At 47.8% G+C, this 17,055-nt stretch overlaps 1 protein-coding gene across 1 annotated transcript in view; it reads right to left on the bottom strand.

Annotated features, from left to right (window-relative positions):
- Positions 1–9,370: 9,370 nt before the first annotated feature.
- Actr5 (actin related protein 5) overlaps positions 9,371–17,055 on the bottom strand; it is a 22,962-nt gene continuing 15,277 nt past the window's right edge. Inside the window, exons 6-9 of the mRNA XM_008849579.3 lie at positions 16,043–16,159; positions 15,264–15,403; positions 13,197–13,329; positions 9,371–10,069 (exon numbers count right to left, since the gene is read on the bottom strand). Coding sequence (XP_008847801.1) covers positions 9,812–10,069; positions 13,197–13,329; positions 15,264–15,403; positions 16,043–16,159 — 648 coding nt within the window. The 3' untranslated portion in view covers positions 9,371–9,811. The remainder of the gene's footprint in view (positions 10,070–13,196; positions 13,330–15,263; positions 15,404–16,042; positions 16,160–17,055) is intronic.

The raw sequence follows: 17,055 nt of genomic DNA, 5'->3' as shown, positions 1-17,055 counted from the left end.
TCAGCCAGTGTAGACAATCTGCAAGCTCCAGGTTTAGAGAGACATGGTCTAAAAAACTAAGGTGGGCAAACCATTGAGGAAAACAGCCTGTGTCAGCCTCTGGCCTCCATACCCACCTGCACAGGTAAGTGTAACTGCACACATACCTGCATACACAGACACACAGACACACAGACACACAGACACACACACACACACACACACACACACACACACACACACACACACGGCAGAGATTGATCAAGAAAAACACCTGATGTCAGCCTCTGATCCCCACATGCACACACATGCGTATGTACCTGCATGCACAAATACACACATCCACACACTAAAATAAAATAAAATCATGGAAGGAAATTAAGACTAATCCTGGAGGTGGGGAAGAAGGAAGAGGGAGAGGAGAAGGTGGAAGTGAGGGGGGAGGGAAAGCAAGAGACACAGAAAACCTGGGGAGAAAATATTGTTTCTTTGTTTAGGGGGTTCTCTGTCTAGCCCAGGCTGGCCTTGAACTCCTGATTCTCCTGCTTCAGCTTCCGGTGCCCTGGAATACAGGTATGTGCCACCACACCTGCCTTAGATCTTGAAATGTATCATAGAATGACCATGATAAACAGGTCCTGATGAATTCTGGGAGAGAGATGAATGGAGTGCACAACTGAGTCTGGACGTGGACCCGGATACAAACATCCTTTCTAAGTAATGAAAGCAGTATCTAGATCAGTGCAGAACAGATGGAATACTCAGTAAAGACATCTAGTCATCTGAAAAGCTAGGGTCTCATCACAAACCTACGTCAAGGAAAACTCCATCTGCCTAAGTCAAGTATGTACACACATGCAATAAAATACTATATAGCAAAAGCAGATGAAATGAAGCAAAAAAAGATCCTTTAACCCATTTTAAGATAAGAACAAGTGAACTGCAGTTCGCAGGACAGGATAACCCTTTTGCTTTGGGCTTTTTTCTTTGTTGAGGCTAAGGATGGAACCCAGGGCCTCACATACTGTAACAGCTGCTTGTTTCATTCCTACAACAAAATACGTGACTAAAGCAACCTCAGGAAGTGTTTGCTGAATGCAAACGCTTTATTTCATTTTAGCACACGTGTGGACGTGTGCGCTTGTGCACTGAACGTTTGCCTCAGCTCCAGACTTACAGTTCCAGGGCAGTCTGTCATGGTGAAGGTGTGGCAGGAACCGCATTCAGTCAGGCAGCAGAGGTCGGTGAGTGCTGCTGCTCAGCACACTTCTCCTTTTTATTATTTATATTTTTAACTCAATTTCAATTTTATGTGTATGAGTGTTTTGCCTGCGTGCATGTAAGTGCACCACATGCATGCAGTGCCCACAGAGGCCAGTAGAGGGCATCAGATCCCCTGGAACTGGAGTTAAGAATGGCTGTCACCCACCATGTGGGTGCTGGGAACAGAACCCAGATCCTCTGGAAGAGCAGCAAGTGTACTTAACTGCTAAGCCATCTCTCCAACTTCTTATTTTTTGACACAGGGTCTCATTATATAGTCTTCCCATCTCACTATGTGGACCAGGCTGGCCTAGAATTTACAGAGATCCACTTACTCCTTAATCCAACACTGGGATTAAGGGCATGCACCACTGTGCTGGGCTTTCTGTTTCCTTCAGTCCAGGACCTCAGCCTATGAAATGATACCATCCACATTTAGGGTGGCTCTTCCTGAGTCAACTAACCTAATTTGGATAATCCCTCACAGACATGCCCAGAGATTTTTGTCCATGGTGACTCTAAATCCCATCAAGTCAAAAATCAAAATTAGCCATCATGGGCTAATGAGCAGGCTCTGTGGATAAAGTGCTTGCTGTGCAAGCCTAAGGACCAGAGCTTGGATCCCCAGAATCAACAAAAGGCTGGGTAGGCATGGTGGCCTGCCTGCTACCCCAGTGCTTGAGTGGCAGAGACAAAACTTCCAGAGCAAGCAACCAGCCACACTGAATTGGCAAAGTATGGGTTCAGTGAGAGACTCTGCCCCAGTAATAATGACAGATGGAAGAAGATGCCTGATGTTAACCCTTGCTCTCCACGCACGTGCACACATGTGTACCCACATACACACATATATGCAAAAAGAAATTAGTCATTACACACCAAACAAGTACCGACCCACATGCAGCCCACATGGATGAAGAATCTTAAGATATTTTAGGGTACATAATAGCACAATGCTATGATTTGGGTCTTAGCTGTTCCTAAAGGGTGTGTTAAAGGTGCAGTCCCCAGTTTGGTGCTGAGAGGTGGCGAAAGCTTTAAGGCATGGGGCCTGGTGGGAGGACAGAGGTCATTGGAAGCACTCCCTTGAAGGGGAGAGGCGAACCCCACCTCTCCTCTCCCACTTTCTCCTTTCCTGGCCATACAGTGAGCATTTCTGCTCTCACACTCTCCCTGCCACAATGTGCTACCTTACCAAAGACCCGAAGCTACAGGACCCACCCACTGCCAACTGAAACCTCCAGAACTTGGAGCCAAATTAATCTCTTATTGAGACAGGGGCTCATGTATTCCAAGCTGGCCTCAAACTGGGTGTGTAGCCTAGGATGACCTTGAACCCCCGACCTTCCTGCTTCTACTTCCCAAGTGCTGGGGTTAGACATGTGCCACCACACCAGGTTCAATCTAATGTTTGTTTTTGTCCTTTTTGACACAGGGATCCCTCAGAGAGATCTGCTGACTTCTGCCTCCTGAATACTGACCAGCCTAGTATTTTTTTTGGCGGGTGGGAATGTCTTTTTGAGACAGGGTCTCCCTGTAGCCCCAGCAGGCCTGGTACTTGCTATGTAGACCAGGCTGGCCTTGAACTCACAGAGATCTGCCTGCCTCTGCCTCGGAAGTGCTGGCTCATAGTTTTAATTTTTAAAAAAGGTTTATTCAATGTGTATGACTGTTTTGCCTGTATGTATATTAAGTGTGCCCATGAATGCCATGCCCATGGAGGCCAGAAGAGGGTGCCAGATCCCCTGCAACTGGTGTCACAGACTGTTGTAAGCCATCATGTGGGTGCTGGGAACCAAACCCAGGTTCTAGAAGAGCAACCAGTGAGCTTAACCACTGAGCCATTGCTCCAGCCTTGGTATTTTTAGTGTGTATGTGTGTGTGTGTGTGTGTGTGTGTGTGTGTGTGTGTGTGTATGTGTGTGACAGTGCATGCCATGGCATGCACAAGGTCTGAGGACAACTGTGGAGTTGGTTCTCTCATCTTTGTGTTCCAGTGACTGAACGCAGGTTGCCAGGCTTCTACGGCAAGTAGCTTTAAACAGAGGCATCTCACCAGCCCCAAACTATTCTGTTTGGCTTTGGTTTTGATTTTTTGAGGCAGTGTCTTCCTGCAGCCCCAGCTGGCGTGGTACGTGCTATGTAGACCAGGCTGGCCTCAAACTCACATAGTTCTGCCTGTCTCTATCTCCTGAGTACTGGGATTAAAGGCATACACCATCATACCCAGCCCTGTAACTAATATTTTTTAAAGAGAAAATACATCTGCAATTCAAATTTATCCTAACAGAATTTTATTTCATTTGATTTTATATTTTTACATCTTGTCATACCAAAATGTTTGGCTCCTAACATTAACACATTTATTTGAATATAGGCATGTATATCTATCCTCAGAATAGCCTTACAGTGCTATTATTATCGTAATCACTATAAGAGTAAGATTCCCTTGTCATCCCTGTTGTAGAACACAACCCACTAAAGATACACATTCAACTACTATTTTTTCCCCAACAACTGTGAAAGCCACTTAAAATAAAGCCATCGACTTAGTCTTTTAAAATAAGTCCTGTGTGAGCCACAGTGTGTTAGGTAATCAGGTTGCCTGGCCTCACTTCTGATCTTGAAGATTGTGCTTATTTGAAGTTGTTTTGTAATTGTGTAGAACACATGACTTCTAACTCAAATATATGAAGGACGTACGTGTTCCAGTTTGTTGTTGCCCTTACATACACTTGGTAAGAGCTTACTCTGATATCCCGGCGTGGTGGCCTACGGCTGTAGTCCCAGCACTTGGGAGGCAGAGGCAGATCTCTGTGAGTTTGAGGCCAGCCTGGTCTACATAGTGAGTTCCAGGCCAGCTGGGGCTACAGGAGACCCTGCTTCAAAAAAAAAGTTTACTCCGAGATGCACCCCAGCTCCCCTAAACATCACTTTTTTTTTTTAAAGACAGGGTTGTGCTACTAGCCAGGCTTGCCTCTTAATCCTCAATGGATCCTCCTGCCTCAACCTTTTGAGTGCTAGGGTTACAAGCATGTGCCACCACATCCAGTCAGAATGTATTCATTTTATTTTTAAAATATTTTAATTTTTGCCAGGCCTGGTGGCACACACCTTTAATCTCAGCACTCAGGAAGCAGAGGCAGGTGGATCTCTGTGAGTTCCAGGCTAGCTGGGTATGCTATAGGGAGACCTGGTCTCAAAAAGACCCAAAAGATTTATTTCTCTAATTTTTATTTTATGAGTATATTGACTGCATGTAAGTACACCCATGTTGTACAATGCCAGTGAGGTCAGAAGGTGTTGGATCCCCTGGAACTGGAGTTATGGATGATTGTTAGCCAGCATGTGGGTGCTGGGAATTGAACCCAGGTCCTCTGCAAGAACAGCCAGTGCTCTTAACTGCTGAGCTGTCTCTCCAGTCCCAGAACGTATTATTTATTTATTTTGGTCCTTTTTGAGACAGGGTCTCCCTGTAGCCTCAACTGTCCTGGAACTCACTATGTAGACCGGGCTGGCCTTGAACTCACAGAGATCCGCCTGCCTCTGCCTCCCGAGTGCTGGGACTAAAGGGCGTGCACCACCACGCCCAACCAGAATGTACTATTTTTAAATGAGATATAAACTGGCTGTGGTGGCCTAAGTCTGTGATCCTAGCTCTCTGGAGGTAGAGGCAGGAAGATCAGGAGTTCAAGATCATCTTTTGTGACATGAGGAATTTAGACCCTAGCCTGGGTTCCATGAGACCCCACCTCAAAAAACAAACAAACAAACTAAAAGAAAATAAAGGGGCTGGAGAATGGCTCAGCAGTTCAGCAGTTAAGAATGCTTGCTGCTCTTTCAGAGGACTGGGGTTTGGCTCCTAGTACTCAGGCTGGGAAGCTCTCGACCACCTGGAACTCTGGCTCTGATGTGCTCTTTCGGCCTCTGTGGGCACACACACATTTAAAAAACAATAAATTTTCTTTTTTTGAGACAGGCTCTCACTACATAGGGTAGGCTGGCTTCAAACTCACAAAAACCCACCTGTCTTTGTCTCTCAAGTGCTGAGATTTAAAGGTGTGCACCACTAGACCCAGTTAAAATTCTGCTTCTTGAAGGCTCTTCGGCTACAGAGCCAAAGCCTTTTCCTGTTCCAAACTACACCTGTGTTCTTGGGCTCCTCGCCCAACACTCCACATCTCTGGCAGCTCCTTTAAATTTGGCCCTTTTCCAAACTGGGGTGGTACAACCCAAAATCCCAACACTGGGAGGCTGAGGCAGGAGGATGAGGGGTTTGGAGTCAGCCTGGGCTACATAGCAAGACTTTGAAAAAAGGGGAGGTGCGGGATGGAGGAGAGCCAGGTGTGATGATCACCTTAGATTCCAGCAGAGGCAAATGAATCTCTGTGAGATCAAGGCCAGCCTGGTCTACATAGCAGGTTTTGAGACCCTGTCTCAAAAAGTAAGACCAAAAACCAAAAACAAGAATGGGGGTTGCTGAAAGTGGTACAGGGCTTAAACATCCCTGGGGTTCGATCCCAGCATCATCATCAAGGCTTCAGAAAATGCCATGCATTAAAATCAGTGCTGAATTAGATTTTGCAGGGGATGCTGGCTCCCCGCTAGCCACCAGGTGGCATCAGAGGACCTATGGGCTCAAAGGCCATTCCCAGAAGCCTGACACAGCCCACCAGGAGAGCTGCTAAGACTTACTGGTATGTTCGTCTTAGCAGTATCATAACAACTTCCCTCCTTTCGGGCCAGTGTGAAAAAGCCATCAACAACAGGAGGGCAGGTCTTACAGTTCTGAGCAATATTATCACATTCTGAGAAAATGTAAACTCTAGCCTCTGAGAATGCCTACAACATCCTCACAGGCCAGCAGGGCGGTACCAGCAAAAGTACTCAGTGAAGACACTGGATGCTCTTTTCTATTCTCTTTGTAGTCCTGAATTGAATCTAGGGCCCCCCCAGCATGATAGGTAAGTACTGTACCACTGAGCCACATCCTCAGCCTGCAATGTTTTTCTAGCAATGACCACCAGGCCTGGGTATTACTGGTCCAGCTGTCAGCCACACAGATGCCACACCACTGATGCAGAAACCCAGGGCAAATCACTGTGAGAGCATCCCAAGCTGGGACTGAAGAGCAGAGAAAGTGCCCCATCCCCCAGACTACAACCAGTTTCCACAAGTGTGTCTGGGTTGGGGAATATCCACCATCCTCAACCTCCAAATGCCAGGTCAGGTGCCCAGGCTGGGAAATGGTTAGCAAGGAAAGCCCTGTCTCGCCAGGTGTTCATCCATATGCTGCGCAGGTTGGCAAGACCCAGGCAGTCAGATTCATCCCTCTTGCTGAATCTGGTGGTTCAGGCTGAGGAGTGCCTTGTCACTCCACTCCCAAACACTGCCCAGAGGTAGGCCGAGGGTGTAGCTCAGCACCGGAGGACTTGCATAGCAGGAACAGGGCCCTGGATTCAATCTCAGCAGTGGGGAAAAAAATCCAAAGCCTCCATAAACCAAGGCCAACCAGAAGGGGAAGATCTGGCCTCATCTCGTCTCGCATTCCTGAACGAGACCGGCTGGTAAAAAGCATCCCCTCTGTCCCACTCTCCTAGTCAGTCAGTGCTTAGGTAAACGATAAGCCTCTCTTTTCTTGACTCCTCTAAAGTCTACTGGCTGAATGAAAATATTAGTAATGTATACTGGGGTTTACAGCAGAAGGAACTGCAAGCACAACAGGCAGCCTGGGAGTGCAGGTGACTGCATCTAGTTACACTGCATGTGAAATAGGTAGACTGTGGTAAGTTAAGGATATGTTGTCATCTGTAGAGTAACCATAGACACCAACAGACCCAGGGGCGTTGTAACAATTATCTCAAGTGGGGGGCCAGAGCAAGATGTCTATTCTTGGGGCTGAAAAGATGGCTCAGTGGTTTAAGAGCACTGGCTGCTCTTGTAGAGGACCCAGGTTCAGTTCCCAGCACCCAATGGTGGCTCACAACTATCCATGACTCCAGTTCCAGGACACTGACACCCTCTTCTGGCCTCTGCTAGCACTGCACAGCACAGGTGCTTGTAGAAAATACATTCACACACATAAAAATATTTTTAAGACGCTATTCTTTCACAATTCTGGGAACCAAAGCCCCAGCACCCTCTCAACTACCCTGCTCTTGGGTAGAATGTCATCGCACACAGACCAGATGCGGCCTAAGGCCCAAGGTATGTAACACTTGACTGGTGGTTTGTGTGAAGGGCTAGGAAGACCACAGAGCATACCAAGCTCTGGCAAACCTAGCATGCCCAGCTCTGGAAAAGGCCAGGATTTCCTGAGGGCTCCAAGTATGAAAGCCAAACCCAATAGGTCACTTCATGGGCCCTTTGGCCTGCCCCTCCCCACAGCTCCTGACTTCCTCCTGTGTTCATCACATACAAACTTTTGAGGGTCCAACTCATTGCTTGTTTCACTGTCGAGTGCTCAGGCTCACCTGTCCAGGGCCCTTCGCCACCAGTGCCTAACCACCAAGATAGTCTTGTGACCCTACCACTGTGGCTGAGGGTATTTACTGGGGACTGCAGGAAGACCCCAGACAGCCCGTGGTTAGCAGTCCTCTTCCTGGGTGGTGCCATGAGGATATCTCTTCTGTGGTCCAGACTTCTTCCTATCACCCCTTCGGTCCTTGGCCTGCCAAAGATGGCCAACGATTCAGTGGGCAAGGCTTCAGGACCCTGTTCATCAAACAGGGTCTTCTAAGTCCTCTACCACGGCAGTGCCTGGCCTGTAATTTATTGGCTCTAGAGAGCTGGAGATGCAAACTGTCCTGGGAAAACTAAGCAAACAGTCTGAGGAAGGCTCATCACAGTGAGCTGAGGCACCCTGGGATCTAACTGTATGGATTCTGGGCTGGAGCCAGCTGCTCAGAGGCCTCTGGGATCAGTTCTTAGGTGTACCTGAGAGCTTGTTTGGAGGTCCTAGCAGGGGAACACAGCTACTCGTATACCACTGACTGAAGACCAGTCCTCCTCTATCGGGGAAGGACGTCCTCTTTGACCAAGCTTGCAGCTTCATGTGGAGCGTTGAGGAAGGGGACATCCACCTAGCCAGCCAGATCAGCCAAATCCACCCTGGCGATCAATGGGGTGACAGATGTCGCAGCCAGATTGCCCTCACATCCTCTTGGGTGTATTTGAGGTTAAAATTCTTACCAAGAATCTGTATGTGTGGCTGTGCATCCATAGAAGAACACTGAGGCAAGAGGATTTTGAGTTTGAGACCAGCCTGGGACCCTCAAGACCCTGACTCCAAGAGCAACAAAAGGGGAAAGGAGGCCTCTGTCTGTTCAGGACAGGCTGCGAAGGGAGGGGCAGTGATGTGTGGAGAGAGGGATGACGTCTCTCATCTGTGTCTTTGTGCAGAGAAGCCCGAGTAAGGGAAAGAGCCAACAAACCCAGAAACAAGTTTTCTAGAAAGGCATCATCTGGTAATCTCTAACAAAGAAAACAATTACAGAAGTCGGGCCACAGGCCTCATTGTCCACTCAGGACAAAGCACCAAGGAGGAGCTTGGGCAGCAGGGAGACTTCACAAGATGGTGACCTCTGGGTCTCTTCCTTGTGTTTGTGATGACAATGAGCAGGCTGAGGGCTCCTGTGCCTAAGACCAGGTGACCACGTCTACAACCTCAACAGTACCTTTTTCTATACACACTGGGCACGCACAATACTGCAATAAATGCAGAATAAAACAGCTACACAAATAAATTTTAAAGATGTTCTAGGGTTTTATTTAATGACTGCTTTGCCTGCATGTATGTAAGTACACCATGTATGTTCTTGGTGTCTCTGGAAGCCAAGAGGGTGTTAGATCTTCTGGATCTGGAGCTATAGACAGTTGTGAGCCATCATGTGGGTGCTGGGAACCAAACCTGGGTCCTCTGCAAAGCAGTCAGTGCTCTTAATACTGCGCCATCTCTCCAGCCCCTGGCTTCGAATTCACAGAGATCTGCTTGCCTCCCCGGTACTGGGATCAAAGGTGTGTGCCACCACGCCCCGCTTCTCTGCATTTCTAAAGCAACAGTTTGAGAGTTTCTTTTGCTTGGTTTTTGGTTTTTCCTTTTTGGTTTTTCTGGTCTTTTTGAGACAGGATCTCTCTGTAGCCCCAGCTGTCCTGGAACTCACTACATAGACCAGGCTGGCCGTGATCTCACAGAGATCCACCTGCCATGGCCTCCTGAATGCTAGGAGTAAAGGCATGGGCATGCCTGGCAAGTGTTTTTTAGAACAACAACAACAACAAAAGGCTTTCAAGTGCAAAGAGAATGTTTTCTGTCTACCTCTGGCCTCCACTTGTCTTCCTTAACTGTGGAGGAAGCCAGCGCCACAGCTCACCCAAGGTTCTCCACTCCAGAGGCCACTCTGCCCTTCCTGAAGCAGAAATCCTGCTGCCTTCCTATTCTTCCTGGAGAAATGCAGTCTGCAGCCAAACACGGCTGCTGGCCTCTGGCTGTGACATGCAGCGTGTTCTTGTCCTGTGCTGCTGCCTAGGCAACAAGGGTGGAGTGCAGGGCCGTCTCCCAGGCACCTCTGCTAGGCTTGTTCACCAGTGCCACTTCCACTGGCCCCTGAGCCTCTGCCGGATGCCTGGGCCTCTGAGGAACGTGAGGCCTGCTTGGGCAAGCGGATGGGAACATAGATGTTGGAGGCACAGTGCTCTTTGAGGTACTCGCCTCCCTTTTCCTCGTAGTCCTTCTTGGTGACCCAGGCTCCACTGTCTTCCAGATGGTCCAAGGCCCAGTCACGGGCACCGTACCAGGCGTCCAGCATGGGGTTTGAGGCAAGCTGAACCTGGAACAAGAACCGGATGCTCACTAGAAAGGTGTCTCCTACCAGGGATTCAGGCCCCAAACATGAAGGTTCTGCAGGCTCAGCCAGCTTTGTCCCCGTATGCTGAGAAACACACATACAGGGTGGCCAGGGCAATGCCTACATGGTATGCGTTGGCCTCCTGTACCCCAAACACCCCTCCCCCAAACAAAGCTAAGCCAACATGCACGGTGTGAGAGAGCACCCAAGAACACACACTGTGCAGGCACTCCTCAGAGCCAGCTACAGCAACCCATGGTTGCTCACTCCAGGTCAGTTGCCCAGCCCCTACTCCATGACACTGTCAATCACAAGCTGTAAGGAGAGGGGTGATCTGGAGGCTGATGCAGGGCAGCTCTGGCCATGTGGCAGGAGAGCCTAGGGAGGAAATGACAGCCGAGCAGGGTGACCAGGCATTCTGTGTCATTGCCAATGCCTGGTACTGTCAATGTTCATGGGCACAGCAAGGCTGGGCGTCAGTAGCCCGTGAGATTCCCTAAACTAGCCTGACCTGACAAGCCAAAGTAGTCCCCCAGTTCTGATAGGGCCTCCTGTCCTGGAGTACTTACCTCCCATCCCGCACCCCCTCCCATGCCAACCACAGCTCTAAGCTCCAATGGTGGCTTCAGAGCTTCTGGAAATAAAGGACACAGCACATGAAGCAAAGTGGCAGGCACAGGTGGAGGAGAATGGAGAACTGGGTGCAAGCTTGCAGCCTGGCAGCCTCTGAAGGCTGAGGTAGGTGGATGGGGATCTCCAGGCCAATCTGAGCTACAAAGCAAAATCCTGGGGAGGGGGGGGCATAGAGGGAGGGGAGAGGAGGAAGAAAGGAAAAGAAAAACAAAACCAAAAGTACAAGTGTGGGTACAGCCGCCTGGGCTGACACATGGGGAACTTGTGCACAGGAACCTTTTCATTTCATCAGATGGGAAGCTTGCGCTGGCTTAGGAAGTGTAAAGTGCCTGGCATCTGCCTGGCACACTGTAGTCAGTAGGCGGTAGTTACCACTGTCACTAATAAAACTGCGGTAATTACCTATGGTCAGTAACAGAATACCACACAGCTATGGCAACAATGCTTTGGAAATGCACTCCCTGAAAAACTCACAATAATCTGAAAGGGCTACGAACAGGTATCAACAATCTCTTTTTTGGTTAAAATTATATACAAGATAAGAAAATGTCCTAAGACAGAGGCTGGCGGATGACATCAAGAGGCAGTCTTGTGAGATCAAGACTAGCTAGCCTGGTCTACATAGTGAGTTCTAGGCCAGCTGGGGCTACAGGAGAACCCTGTCTCAAGACAAAACAAAAGAAGTCTATGTCCCTAAATAAATTCACAAACACTAATGAGCCACAAATTGTTTTCCACTTTTATTGTTGCTTATTTAAGTTGTCTGGTAATTTAGTATTGTCTTCAAAGGTGTTGAAAAACCAGAAGTGGGGATATGGCTCACTCTCAGAGCACCTGCCCAGCAGGTAAACTGCTCTGGGTTCCACTAACACCACAAAAAATAAGATTAAAAAAAAAGCAAAAGAGAAAAAGAACAGACTGTATTTAATGTGTATGGTGGTAAGGACTGGGCTCAGAGTTTCATATTTAGGCAAATGCTCTACCACTGAGCTCCCTCCCCAGCCCTAGAAAGCTGATGTTCTTAAACCAAGGTGCAAAACAACCGGGCACACCTTGGGGTTTTCCACCTTCTAGCAATGTTTGGGCCACTGCTGTGCGCAGCATGTGAACATGGAGGTAAGGGGCTGGGGCTGCACACTCACCGCCTTCCCACGAGAAAGGAGGCAGGAAGGTGGAAGGGAGAATATGGGGTATGAGAGCGACAGGCCAGACAGGATTGGATCCAGGGCAATATTCCTACAGTCAGGGATCTCAAAGGATGATCACAGAGGCTTCTGGGGTTGCCAAGCAGGAGATATTGAAAACCCCAAGAGTCTTTTACACAGTAACTTCACCAGACCCCCCTGCCAGCCTGTCTGAAGTCCAAGCTCACAATCCAAAACGTCACCCACTGGCTTCAGCACTGCTGTCTCTCCTCTCTGGCTGCCTGTCCTCAACTCTGTCATGGTGTCCTCCAGCTCCAGGATGCCCCTAGAGGCTGTATTTAGAGCTTAATCCTTAGCTTCACCTGCTCTCCCAACAGTGAAGCACAATTCCCACCTCTTCCCTGAGCACTCACCAGTGGCTAGTCTCCTCTTCCTGTGTCCCACTGGAGGTTCAGCCCATGCTGGAGATAGAACTCACGTTCTTCCCCTTCAAGCCTATCCATGTCCATCATTTCTAGTCTAGTGAACGTCTGTCTCTTGTGTCTCTTGTCTCTCTCTTAGGTTTTTGAGACATTAAATAGCTTAAGTAGCTTAGGCTGGCCTTGAATTCACTATATAGCCCAGGCTAGCCTCACCCTATCTTTCTAAAATGTAAATTAAGCACACAACTCCTCCACTCAGGCTCCTTTACGGCCCCCCCGCCACGGCCTAAAGCTAACAGTTATGCAGAAAAAGGCCGACAAAGTAGGCCTCCCGCTTATCCCAGAAATGTGGCTGTCTGCAGAAAATGACACAAACAAAAGGTAACACAAACTTCTATGCTGGAAAACGTATAAAGGACAATCTGCCTACAGGCAGGGAGAATCCCCTTATGTTCAATATACTCTTCCACACTTTGAATTCTATACGCTCAATCCCTTTTCAATTAGGTAGGAAAACAGTAGTACACTGAGCACAATTCCCATCCTGCATCAACAGTTAAACACAGATTAAAGACTAGAAGGAAGAGCTGGAGAGAGGGCTCAGTGATTAGAGCTTACTGCTCTGACAGAGGACCCGGGTTCAGTTTCCAGCACTCACATGGCAGCTCATGACTGCCTGTAAATCTAGTTCCAGAGGATCCAGAACCTTCTAGCCTCCATGGCCTCCAGCATGCACATGGTACACAAAAACTCAGAGGTACAAACACATACACATAAACTTAAAAAGCGGAGAAGTCACCAAAATTCAGCAACAGGTATCTCTGGATGGTGGAATTACAGAATCCTAGCCATTCACAACTTCATGCTGTCAATCAGAAAACATAAAAGGGAGAACTGAGCGACCAGTACCCGGAATGAGGACTGAAAGGGCCTCATCTCCAGCAGCTCCTTCTCCATTCGGGCCTTCATGCCTGGGTACATCACATTTCCACCAGTGAGGAAGATGTTTTGGACCAGGGTGTTCTGAACATCCTTTGGGTACCTAGGAGAGAAAAAAATCCTCTAACTTGAATATTCCAACACACTGCAGACATCCGGAAAGGCAAGCTCTTGGTACAAAAGTTGAACCTTTTAGTATCTACACACAAAGATTAAAAAACCCAAAACTTCCATTTTTCATTCACATCTCTACAGAATGCAGTCCAATGATTAAATTTTTCTGCTTTTCTAATACTTTTCTTTTAAAAAAAAAAAATTTATTTATTTATTTTGTAGATAAGTGCACCCGTGTTGTGCAATGCCTGTGTAGGACAGAAGAGGTCACTGGATCCCCTGGAACTGGAGTTACGGACAGTTGTTAGCTGCTATGTGGGTGCTGGGATTTGAACCCAGGTCTTCTGTAAGAACAACCAGTGTTCTTAACCGCTGAGCCATCTCTCCAGCCCCAAGTAACACTTCTCTTTTCAAGGTTGAGGATTTCATTGGAGTTTGAGAGAAAAACCAAAGGGCAAGAGAGCAATAAATCCCAGCAGCTATCTGGAAGAAGATGGAGGAGAGAAGAGAGAAAGCCATGCTCCTGAGTAGAGTCTCAGAGTAGGCAATGGAGGCTGGCAAGCAGTTGTAGAAAGCAGGGAGGGGTGTTCAGAGACACAGTGAGAAGTCCAGAGGGTCAGGGCAGGCAGGCTGAGAATCTGGCTGGTACCCAATGTTCCATCCAATAATAACTAGAGCAAACAAAGTGCTAAAAATCACGTCCCCCAACTTGCCCAGCTTGAGTTATGTGCATTCACTGGGAAATGCCTGTGTAAGCGGGAGAAACAAATTCTTACATAAACATGTACCTATATAAGGAAGCGAAAAATCTTTCACAGGCACTGTAGTTATTTTGGGGTTAATTTAAAAATTACTAGTCTTAGGGCTGGAGAGATGGCTCAGTGGTTAAGAGCACTAACCGCCCTTGCAGAGGACCCAGGTTCGGTTCCCAGAACCCATGGCTGCTAACAACCATCTGTAATTCCAGTTCCAGGGGCTCTGACGCCCTCTTCTGCAGGCATTGCATGACACAGGTGCACTTACATATATGCAGGTAATACACACATAAAATAAAAATAATGAAATAGGGGCTGGAGAGAAGGTTCAGTGGTTAAGAACACTGACCATTCTTGCAGAAGACCTGGGTTCAAATCCCAGCACCCACATGGCAGCTAACAACTGTCCGTAACTCCAGTTCCAGGGGATCCAAAAGCCTCTTCTGTCCTCCATGGGCATTGCACGACACGGGTGCACTGACATACATGCAGACACAACACTCATATACATAAAAATAAAAATAATAAATAAAATTTTTTAAAAATAATAAAAAAAATATTTTTAAAAAATGACTAGTCTTAGACAGGCGTGGTGGCTCATGCCTGTAGTCCCAGCACTTGGGAGGCAGAGGCAGGAGGATCTCTGTGAGTTCAAGGCCAGCCTGGTCTACATAGTGAGTTCCAGGACAGGTGGGACTACAGGGAGACCCTGCTTCAAAAAGAGAAAAAAAAAAAAAAAAAAAAAAAAAAAACTAGTCTTTCTGGATGTGGTAGCACACACCTATGATCCCAGCTACTCTGGAAGCTTTCAAGTTCAACACCACTGGGTATGAAGGGAGACCTTTTCTCAATAAATATGTCAGTAAGTTTTAGTCATGTGAAATTTCACATGAAAGTCAGTAGATACAATACCACTGTTGCTCAGATGCAAAGTTTTTAGAGTCTCAAGTGAGCTGCGCTCCAACATGTTTGGAAACATGTCAGAGCCCTACCTGCATGCAGGCCTGGGACAGAGGGAAGACTACCTGACCACAGCAGGTGAATGCCAAGGACTGGCAGAGCTCCCAAGTGCCAGATCAGCTCATCTTTCCAATGCAAAACCCAGGAAGAGGCTCAGGAGAGGACAGGCAAAGTGCTATCACCAGTGCACCTGTCCAGAGCAGCTCACCTGTCCAGGACATACTGAAGAGTCTCTGCAACTCCCGCCTGCTCTTCTCCTATGAGAGATGGCTGGAAAATAATCTCTGGAGCTCGAATCCTTTCTGTTCCAACAAACAGCTGATGATATGCTGCCAAGTTAAACACGGGCTTTAAAAACCCAAGGTTTAAGAGATATTTTTAGGCCATAGTGACAATTCTCCCAGTTGCCAGTTTCCTCAAACCACATTTGCTAATCAAGCCCAGCTTCTCTGTTCAGGCCAAGACAACCCTTCTTCAACTCCGTTTCCTGACTCTACCTCCTGTCTTCCTTCAACCTCGACAAATCCCTACACACTGCATCAGCATTATGCCAAGGCCCCCCAGTTGTAGGAGAAGCCCGTGTGGAGAGCAGCAGTGAGAAGGCCCAGCAGGGAAGGCCGCGTCTCCACCTTCTCTGGCTTGGCCCTACTCCCACCCCAGTTAGTTTACCCCACAGCCACCACAAGTGATGGAGGTGCAGAGATCTCAGCTCAAAGGTAAAGGAAACATTCAAAGTCAGTACTCAGGACTAAAGACTCCAAACGCCTGACCCAAGGCTTCTGACAGGGAGATAGCTGTTCACATTAAAACAGTGCTGCTGGCCCCTCCACCAACCACCAGGAAAAGCCCTCCCCTGATGCTATGAGGACTGTGCCCCTTTTCCTACAAACACAGCTGGGTTTTACAATGTTTGAAGAACAGACAGGGCCCGTCACTTGGGTCAACAACTTCATTATGTGTGTGTACATTCGGCAGCAGGAGTCGAACCTGGACAGTGGTGACTGGCTTCTCCACTTCAGGTGCCTCCTCTGAGAACAAGGGCTCGAAATCATTAATGCTCTCCACGTCCTCCAGGGACGGCTCCAGGGGCTCCAGATCAGGGGTCTAAGGACAGAAGCCAAAAGATAAGCCAGACACCACAGAATCTCATCTCCAGCAAACCTCAGTTCCATTATGCTCTATTCTGAAAACGAATGGGGATCTAACCCAATGCTCCAAATGCTTATATAAAAACTAAACATCCTCTTTAAAAAGAATTTTTAAAAAATTTTATGTGTATGAGTGTATTGCCTGCATGTATGTATGTGTACCCGTGTTGTGTAATGCCCGAGGAAGTCAAAAGAGGCATCAGACTCCCTGGAACTGCAGTTACAGGTACTTGTTAGTTGCCATGTAGGTGCTAGGAATCAAACCTGGGTCCTCTACAAGAGCAGCCAGTGCTCTTAACCACTGAGTCATCATTCCAGATCCCCAAACTAAACATTCTTCAAAGCAATTAAAACACACATACAAACAATAAACAGAAAAATCACATTAATATAAGACTAAAAGGGCACAGAAGGGAGAGAAGTGGGTGGTGGGCTAGCCCTAGACTGAGAACTATTGGAGACTAAGTGATACTGGATGAGGGAGAGTAGGCCTTACATACGACCGCTGGATGGGTTAACTAGACTCCAGTGGATGAATTTACACTGAAGGACATCTGGGTACAAATGCTTGACTGGATGGGACTTAATGTGCATGGCGGAATACATGAGGTCTGGAGCAGGGATGGGGGGTAGAGAAGGGGGCCTAAATTTGATTAAGAACTGTAGTATAAAACTACAAAAGCTCAGGGCTAGAGAGATGGCTCAGTGGTTAAGAACATTGACTGTTCTTGCAGAAGACCCGGGTTCGAATCCCAGCACCCACATGGCAGCTAACAACTGTCCATAACTCCAGTTCCAGGGGATCCAACAGCCTCTTCTGTCCTCCGTAGGCATTGCACGACAGGGTGCACT

This window comes from Nannospalax galili, unplaced genomic scaffold (genome assembly GCF_000622305.1).
Source record: "Nannospalax galili isolate Female #2095 unplaced genomic scaffold, S.galili_v1.0 scaffold765, whole genome shotgun sequence".
Taxonomy (NCBI): Eukaryota; Metazoa; Chordata; class Mammalia; order Rodentia; family Spalacidae; genus Nannospalax; species Nannospalax galili.
This window is presented reverse-complemented; position numbering and strand designations above follow the sequence as displayed.